Source organism: Perognathus longimembris, chromosome 1 (assembly GCF_023159225.1).
Source record: "Perognathus longimembris pacificus isolate PPM17 chromosome 1, ASM2315922v1, whole genome shotgun sequence".
Taxonomy (NCBI): Eukaryota; Metazoa; Chordata; class Mammalia; order Rodentia; family Heteromyidae; genus Perognathus; species Perognathus longimembris.
Genome location: NC_063161.1, coordinates 8082549 through 8091353, shown reverse-complemented (window position 1 = coordinate 8091353; position 8805 = coordinate 8082549). Strand labels below are relative to the sequence as shown.

The following is an 8805-nucleotide window of genomic DNA, read 5'->3' as shown; positions in this document are numbered from 1 at the left end:
CAAAGCCCCTGATCCACTGTGGAGCGTCCTAAAGCTCGAGGGACCGTAGACCCATACACACCACTACTGACGAGGACCGGTAAATGGTTGCTAGGGAACAGGCTTCCCAGCTGTTCATTGGAGTTGCCATGGTGATCACTACTACCTCAGAGGGCATCAGCCCTCTGAGCTGAGGGAAAGGGTGCAGGAGAGAGCTAGGACTCGGAGGACAGGAGAGACTGCATGTGTCATTTACTCATCTACCCAAAATATCCACTGAGCAGGTCAGGTTGTGTGCCAAACCCATTGGCCTTGGGTGTCACCAAGAAGAAAGACATGCTAGGAGAAGGGAGGAGTCAGAAGAGGGCAGGACTAAGTCTGTTCAGAGGAAAAGGGGCCAGGGGTCACAGAGGGACCATTTGCATTGGTTCTTTTTTTTTTTTTTTTTGCCAGTCCTGGGCCTTGAACTCAGGGCCTGAGCACTGTCCCTGGCTTCTTTTTGCTCAAGGCTAACACTCTGCCACTTGAGCCACAGTGCCACTTCTGGCTATTTTCTATATATGTGGTGCTGAGGAATTGAACCCAGGGCTTCATGTATACGAGGCAAGCACTCTTGCCACTAGGCCGTATTCCCAGCCCTTGCATTGGTTCTTGAAGAGTACACAGGAGTTCAATAGTATAGAAGACACTAGAATATCAAAGGTATACATGGTTTAAGAGTACATGTGCAGGAGGGAGGGGTACAGGAGGGGGAGGGATGGTGGCAGGCGGAGCTGGATGCCTAGGGATCAAAGACCAGGCAGGAAGACTAAAACAAGGTACGGTGAGGGGCCCCCTCTCCCCTGGAGCCACAAGGGCTGTAAAAAGGGATTCACAGTGTGGCTCTGTGTGTGTGTGTGTGTGCATGCGCATGCATGTTGGTCCTAGGGCTTGAACTCGGGGCCCAGGCACAGTCCTCTAGCTTTTCCAAATCTCAGCTGGCACTCTACCACTTGAGCCACAGCTCCGCTTCTGGCTTTTGGTGGTTAAAATGGAGAGAGAAGCATCTCATGGGACTTTTCTGCCTGGGCTGACTTTGAACTGCCATCCTCAGATCTCAGCCTCCTGAATAGCTGGGATTACAAGTGTGAGCCTCGGGCACCTGGCAAAGAGGGTCTTTCTGAAGCCAGAACGGAGCCAAGTCCAAGGCCCCCTGCCTGCCTTCGCCTGCTGGTAAGCTCTGCCTCCTTTGAGACACCCCAGGGTGCGTGACGCGGCCTTGGAAGGCCAGCTGTCCCGAGTCCTCCCGTTCACCCACAGCTGGAGAAGACAGGGCCAATCTGGCCCTCCCTTCCCCTCTCTGGTTCCCCTGCGCCCCTTCCTGCCGGGCCTTCCCGGTTGGTCCCAGCATGCTCCGGCACAGAGTTTCACCTGACACGCGCAGCAAGCGGCTTTCTCTGCCGCCACTGCAGAAGGCAGAAGGTGTGTCCTCAGGGTGGTCTCCAGCTGCAGGCTTCCTAGGGGGCCTAAGCGATCTGGAAAAGGACGGAAGGGAAGGGCAGAGACAGAATCCGGGGCAGACGCACACAACTCAGAAAAAAAAGAGGTTTATTCCAGGCGTTGTTCCGCCATCCTAGAAACGGGTTGATCTCCTTTGGCCTCTGTAAACCGGCTACAGTTAGTACGCAGGAGAGGCGAGCTCAGGCCTTCCCACCCTTCCCCTGGGACACCCGGGTCTCCGGGGGCGCCCTGCGGAACCACTCGGACCAGGAGCCGTCGTAGACGGCCACGTCGGGCTTGCCGCAGAGGTAGGCGGCCAGCGCGACGTGGCACGCCGTGACCCCCTTGCGGCACGTGGCGATGAGGGGCTGGCCCAGGTCCACCTTCTTGGCCTGGAACATGGCCCGGAGCTCCTCGGGGCTCTTCTCAAAGCCGTCCTTTGTCAAGAAGTCCATGAAGGGCATGTTGAGGGAGCCGCGGATGTGTCCCGACCCCAGACCTGGATGGTGACAAAGGACACGGGGTTAGGGCAGCCCTGCAAACCTGGCGCCGGCGGCTCAGGGACGCGGGAGGCTGAGCGCTGAGGAAGGGCTGCGGTTCAAAGCCAACCTGGGCAGAAAGGTCCGTAAGACTCTTACATCCCATTAACCACCAGAAAACCGGAAGCAGAGCTGTGACCCTAAGCAGTAGAGTGCTAGGCTTGAGCAAAAAAGAGCTCAGGGACAGCGCCCAGGCTCTGAGTTCAAGCACCAACCCCACCCCACCCCCAAAACAAATAAACGAATAATAGATTTGCAAAGAACAATCTTGTCTTGGGTCATTTTTTTTGAAGCTCAGTGTACTCCTACCCTGGGCGACCTTCACTGTTCATGACCTGTGCCATCTGAAGTCCTCCTCTAAGTCCTCTCTTGAAGGACGATGCCCCGAGCCCCACCGGCTTGAGAGCACAGGGGCCTGAGTCCCAGCCCTACCCCCTGGCTAAGCTCTCCGCTCACCTCTCCCTGGGAAAGATGCTCCTCACCGCCTCTCGGCTTTCTCATCTGTGAAATGGGGTCGGGAGATACCTGACACGCACAGCAGCTGGGAAAAGCAGATGCCGTGTGCTGTTCCCACGAGAGGAAGACAGCAGCGGGAGAGAGCCAGACCCTCCCGGAGAGCCCAGGGCGGCAAGGGAGACGTTGCCATTCGGTAACGTCACCCACCAGTGATGACAAGGCCACCCAAGTCACCCCCATGACACCAGCTCCCCTAGTGCCGCTAGGAAACAACTATGAGAAGAGCGCGCGACTTGCGTGGCACCTACGTTCAAATCCCAGCTCTGCCACTTACTTGTTGATGACCTCAAGCAAATTATAGCATCCATCTGTGCCACCATGTCCCCAGGGGTGAGGGGAAACAACACGAGGAAAGCAGGGGGCTGGGGGCTCACGCCTGCAATCCTGGCTACTCAGGAGGCTGAGATCTGAGGATCACGGTTCAAAGCCGGCTGGTGCAGGAAAGTCCCTGAGACTCTTATCTCCAATTAATCACCAGAAAACCAGAGTGGAGCTGTGGCTCGAAGTGGTAGAGCACTGGCCTTGAGCAAAAAGAGCTCAGGGACAGCGCCCTGAGTTCAAGCCCCACAACCGACCAAAAAAAGAAAAAAAAGATACAAAGACATTGCTCACTGTTGGGGCTCCCTCCCCCTCACCCCTGGACACTACGAACCCCAGCTGGCTTGCCACCTAGGGGAACAGGGTGATGTGGACCCTTCAAGTACCTGAAGCTTGAGGGGAGCAGAAGGAGTTGTCCTTGACTCTGCGGACCTTTCTAGAACCATTTCGCATCCAGTGAAGCCCTATGCCCAAACTGACACTGCATACAAGAGGGAAAGGGCATAGACATGGTCAGAGCCGGCTTGGCCCATGGGCCAAAGCCTGGTCATCCAGGAAGCCCTACCGTACACCAAACTCAGGAGGGGGCAGCAGGCTCCTCCCCGCTGAGCCTCAGTCCACCCTGCTGTGGAATGGGGAGATGACCTGCTCGCCTCGTAGACGGGGGAAAGGTGGTCCACTGTAGTGACCCTTGGGGACCCCCTTATTAATTCTGGTGCAGTAGGTACACAATGAAGCCAGCTATTTTGGAACCCCAAGTTCCAAAATGATCAGCCCGGAAGCTCCTCTGATCACACAAGTCCCCACTTGTAAACGATGACCGTTTCTTCCTGCTGTGCTTCTACCTCGTGTGTGTGTGTGTGTGTGTGTGTGTGTGTGTGTGTGTGTGTGTAACCCATTACTGGGGCTTGATCTCAGGACCTAGGTATTGTCCCTTAGCTTTGCCCCTTGAGGCCAGTGCTCTATTACTTGAGCCACTGCTCCACTTGCAGCTTTGGTTTTTTTTTCTTCGCTGATTAAGTGAAAATAAGTCTCATGGACTTTCCTGCCTGGACTGGCTTTGCCCGTCAATCCTCAGCGCTCAGCCTGCCGAGGACCTAGGGCTGCAGGGATGAGCTGCGGTGCCCAGCTTCCAGCTCATCTTTTCCGCCCGGGAGCAGGTGCACCGGTGCGCTGGGAGCCGACCCTGCCCGCGTGGAGCTGGCGACCTTCCAGCTTGGAGGGAGGATTTGCCCGGGAAACGCAGCTTCAGGCTCTGGGGCCTGCACGCAGGGGCCCTTTGGAAGTGCCTTGAGCAGAACAGAAGGAGCCTGGCATGGTTTCCCAGACTCTAAAAAGGGGGAGCCTTTCTGAGGATGCAGCTGTGGGGAAGCGGGGTCCCCCCTGGTCACCCCATCCAGCTGGGCTCAGGGCCTGTGCCTGGGGAATTTAAATGTGCAGGGAGGGGAGGGCTGCCACCAGCCCAGGGGCCTCTGGAGAGCCGCCAAGTGGAGGAAAGGCTCCATGTTGATCACAGTCCAGCCGGGCCTCCGCGTCTCCTCCCCCGTCCACCTTCTGCTGCAGGCCACCGCCATCCCATCCCTGTCCCCCCCCCCCCCCAGTGGACATATCACTGTCCTGGGTTCCCTCGTAAAGCCAGGGAGCTTGTCATCCCGGCGCTGATGGAGAGCCCCGGCTCAGAAAGGGGAGGGAACTTGCCTCAGAACACACAGCAAAAGTATGCCATGTGAAGCCAGGCTAACGGCACCCCCAAAACCTGTGTTTGTTTGACCCCCAGAGCTTCCCTGAACATGGAGGCGGAGCCAGGGGAACGATGAGGTGGTAACTCGTGCTCCTCCTCTGCTCTTGAGGTCTAGCACTGGTGTTTGGTTTGGGGGAAAGAAGGTGCCGGTGAAGCTGGAAAATGAGCATGGTCAGGTGATAGCTGGACACGCATGCTCAAGGGCAGAGTTTTCCACTTTTCCTCTTAAAGACCAGGGAATCCTGTGCCCCACAGCCCTGGCCCCAGCCCCGGGAGGAGGGCCCGGGACAGAGGGGTGTCTTGGTCCTATGATGAAACAATGAAGTAATACTGTGTATCAGTGACCTTTCTCCTCACAACACAGTCCCCGTGTTTGCGCACGCACACGCACACACACACACACACACACACAGTGCCAGTGGCCTTGGGAATTAGCCTTGCTTTGATGCTTGCCGGCCCAGTGTCCAGTCCCGGCCCCTCTGCACCTGCTTCAATAGAGAAAATAGATAAAGTGCCTGCCTAAAACACATGAGTTCAATCCTCAGTAAGTACTGAGGGGAGAAAAAAAGTAATAATAATAAAAGTAAGCACTAAAAAAATAAATAAATAAATGGCAGGGTAAGGGTGCTTCTCTTACCCCACCCCAAGAGGCCATGACATTTGCAGTGTGCCTTTCCCTGAGAGCCTTTGTGTCCCCCAAATCGGGTATGAGAAGCTAGCAGGTCATGGGAGAGAATGAGGGAGGGTGGTGGTGCATCAGGGTCTTTCTAGACGGTCCTGGATCTTGCAGGGGGATGGGGACCGGCTTTCCGCTGTCATTTCATGACAGGGACCTCAAGGCCGAGCCAACAGCACTGAGGTCGAGCCGCGAAGAGGCAGCTGTGTTCTGGTGGAACTAGCGAGGGTGGGAGTAGGCGCCAAGAAGGAAGGGACTTTAGAATTCAGGGCTGTCAAGAGGCATCACCAGCCGTAGGCTGTCTGTCTCCCCGCTCGGAGCTGCTCCGTTTCCTATCTGTGCCTGGCTTCAGGTACGTCCCAGTTTGTTTCTCAGCAGGCTATAGAAGTGCCTAGGGAGTCAGCTCCACTACCCTGGGCAACGAAGACGCAACAAGAAAACACGCCTTGAACTCGGGCCAGGGAGGACTGCCAGCTGCCCGTGCCAGCAGTATGAATCTCCACTAGGTCTTCTGAGATGAAGCCTGGCAAGGAGGGCCAGAGCCTGGAGAAGAGGGCTAGGACGGCCCAGGTCCTGCGGGCTCCAGCTCTGCCGCTATCTAGGTGTGCAGCCTTGACCTGCCTCTGACCCCGCCTCGGTGGCCCCCTCGCCCTCCCCTCTCCCCAGGAGGTGACCAAGTCCAGCTCCAAGACTGACTGCAAAAGAGATTTCCCAGCATTCCCCTCTTCTCCCACTCCAGGCACACAAAGGAAGAGACATTTCGCAACAAGTTAGGCCAAAGTTGTATGGAACTTGAATGGGGGGCAAAACAGTGGCTCTCACAGGGAGATTTGGCCATGGGTCCTGGGGCTAGGAAGGGGCAGGATTCCCTCCCTCTGTGGTTAGAAGGGTCTAGGAGCAGCACCTCCTGTCCAGAGGCTCCTCTGGCCCCTGGACACCCCCTCCTGGCCCCCTGGGAGGTCTGCTGCCAAGTTCTAGGTGCTGGTTTGAAACAAAGTAGCCATGGGGCTCCAATCCTGACTCTCGCTATTTAACGGAGCAAGTCACTTACAAGGGGTTTCTCTGTCCTGGAGGGGACAATACAGCTGCCAAGTGTCCAGAATGTGCTGGCAGCTGCCCTACACAGCTCCACAGCTGTCTGGGGGAAGCTTTAACCGCAGTGCCTTTGCAAACACCAGCCGGGGCTCAAGCAAGCGTCCCTTCTAGTGCCAGCAGGGCACAGGGGGTGCCTATAAGGTCTCTAGGGACGGGGGTGGCGGGGGGCGTGTCCTGGGAAGGCTTGGGTACAGCCCTGTAAGCGCCAGCTCTCGGGCAGGACACCCTTTGGTGGCCGTGGGCATGTGGAAAGGGCATGAGGGAGCCCGGCACCAGTCACCCCGGCAGAGCCAACACAGTGAGGTTTGAAGAAGCCTTGGGCTGAGCTGTGTGCCTGCCCTATTCGCAGAAGGCCAGCTGGGCTTCCATGTTGGGCAGGGTGGGGGAGAAAGTCCTGGATAGGATCCCCGGTCCCCCCCCCCCCTCCACACCCACACTATCTCCCCAGGAACCACGGGCTACCTACCCACTGCATCCGGCTCTGGCTCCGTGCCCAGGTAGCGCCCCGAGGCTCTGGAATCCACCAGCTGGAACCTTTTAGACTCCATGTTCTCCAGGACCTGCTCATAGGTCTTGAGCAGGGAGCGGTTGAGGGTGGCTTTGAAGACGGCGGGCTCCGGGCGCGAAGGCTCCGAGGTCACCGGGTGTCCCTCCTTCAGCCAGTTCCGGAAGCCACCGTTGAGCACCGACACGGTGCGGTGGCCGAAGACTCGGAACATCCACCAAATCCGGGGCGCATAGAAGCTGCCCAGGTCGTCGCCATCGTACACCACCACGTGCGTGTCGTTGCCGATGCCCAGGCGGCCCACGTAGTCCCCGAAGAAGGCCTCGCTGGGCAGCATCATCTCGTAAGGGGAGGACGCGTCCCGGCATTCCTCTATGTCAAAGAAGGAGGCCCCCGGCACGTGGCGCTGCTGGTACTCCTGGCGGGCCTGCCGAGTTCCGGGGGAGTACCAGGACGCGTCCAGCACCCGCAGGCCGGGTCCCAGGTGGCCAGACCGGATGGACTCCGCCAGCCACTTGGTGGAGACCAGCGCCCGGTACAGCACCTGCTGAACCATGGTGTCGGCTTGGCGAGTCACCTGGCAGCGGGCGGGAACCAGGAAAGAGAGCGCCTAAGAGACCGCGCCAGGGGGCGGGATCGGAGGGGGCGGGTCCCCCCCCACACCCCCGCGCTGGCCCCGCCAGGGGCGCCCCGGTGGGGTGTCTGCAGATTTCCGTCCCCCCCCCCTCCCGCCCCACCGTGCAGAGGGGGTGAGCGAACTCCCATGGGCGCACGGTGGGGGGGGGCGCTTGGCTCTACAAGATACAACCACACACACCCCCCTCCAGATCCGGCCAGGGAGAGCCAGGGCAACACGCCCTGCACGCCCGGGATAGGCCCGGCACCCCCTTTCCTAGGAGGGCAGGACCAGGGGCGCACGGGGCACAGGGGCCCCACGGCCCTGGCCGGCTCTCCTGCCCCCTCTCCCGGCAGCTTGGGTTCACCCCGTGCCCGCGTCCGCCCCTGGCTTGGTGCCTACTCCCCAGATCGGGTCAGGGGTTCCCGGACACCCCGCTCTGCTCACGCCACCGGGACCTTCCCGGAGTGTGCGGCGGGCGGGGTGGGGGGGGGGGCGCACCGGGAGCCCAACCGGAGCCGGAGCCGCACTCACTCGCCCAGGCCGCCGCGCCGGTGCTCGCCCGGGCCCGCCAGGCCGCCGCAGCCGCCTTTAAACGCGGAGCCCGCGGCTCCCCCGGCGGCGCGAACCATCTAGCGGCCTCCCCGGGGGAAACCGGGCGCCTCTCGCCGGCCTCCCGCGCCTCCCCGCGCCGCGGCGCCGGGCCCCGGCTCGCCCCCCGCACCGACGCCTCTGGGAACCCCCGGGAGGAGGCCGCCGGGGAGCGGGGCCGCCGGCCAGGGCGCGGGCGCGGCTGCGGGACGCGGGCAACCCCCGCCCGGCCGGTGGAAGGCGCGGACCGCGGGGCTCCCAGTGGCCGCCGCGGGAACCGCGCCCCAGTCTCCTCCCTTCGGCTGGCTGCAGGTTGGTGGCTCCCGGAGGGGACCTCTGCGGGCTTGGGGAGGGGGGCTGCCATGGCGGAGCCGGGAAGCCGGGCGTCTGAGGACCGGGTAACCGCTGCCCACCGCCTTTCCATAGGGGAAGGGCGGTCTTGGGGTGCCGGCGTGGGACCCGACGGGCGGGACGGCGCCGTTTAGGAAAGAGGGGTCGTTCGGGGCTCCCCCATGCTCACCCTCGGGGGAGGTGGGCAGTCCACTCGGCTGGGGACCCCCTGCAGATCGGCCGGGGCAGGGCGCGTGGGGGTGGCTTGGCCTGGTGCCACCGGGGCCGGAGGACCAAAGAAAGGCCACTCGGAGAGGCCCAGGTGGGGAGGCCCCTGAGCTCCAGCCCCCCCTCCCCCGGGGTAGGGGGAGCAGGAACCTGACAGAGAACTATGGGAGGGGAAGGAAAGTGACATGGGTC

General features: G+C 60.6%; 2 protein-coding genes across 3 annotated transcripts in view; one reads left to right on the top strand and one right to left on the bottom strand.

The window, feature by feature from the left end:
• Positions 1 to 1549: 1549 nt before the first annotated feature.
• Positions 1550 to 8805, bottom strand: part of Tst (thiosulfate sulfurtransferase) — a 24253-nt gene continuing 16997 nt past the window's right edge. The window contains exons 1-3 of one of the 2 annotated variants that reach the window (XM_048355934.1): positions 7999 to 8110; positions 6810 to 7425; positions 1550 to 1957 (exon numbers count right to left, since the gene is read on the bottom strand). In XM_048355934.1, the coding sequence (XP_048211891.1) occupies positions 1659 to 1957; positions 6810 to 7404 (894 nt within the window). In that variant the 5' untranslated portion in view covers positions 7405 to 7425; positions 7999 to 8110 and the 3' untranslated portion in view covers positions 1550 to 1658. Of the gene's footprint in view, positions 1958 to 6809; positions 7426 to 7998; positions 8111 to 8805 lie in introns of those variants that run through there. The other variant, XM_048355944.1, reaches the window with a different exon arrangement.
• Mpst (mercaptopyruvate sulfurtransferase) overlaps positions 8216 to 8805 on the top strand; it is a 5842-nt gene continuing 5252 nt past the window's right edge. Inside the window, exon 1 of the mRNA XM_048355952.1 lies at positions 8216 to 8367. The gene's annotated coding sequence lies outside the window, so the exon portion shown is untranslated. The remainder of the gene's footprint in view (positions 8368 to 8805) is intronic.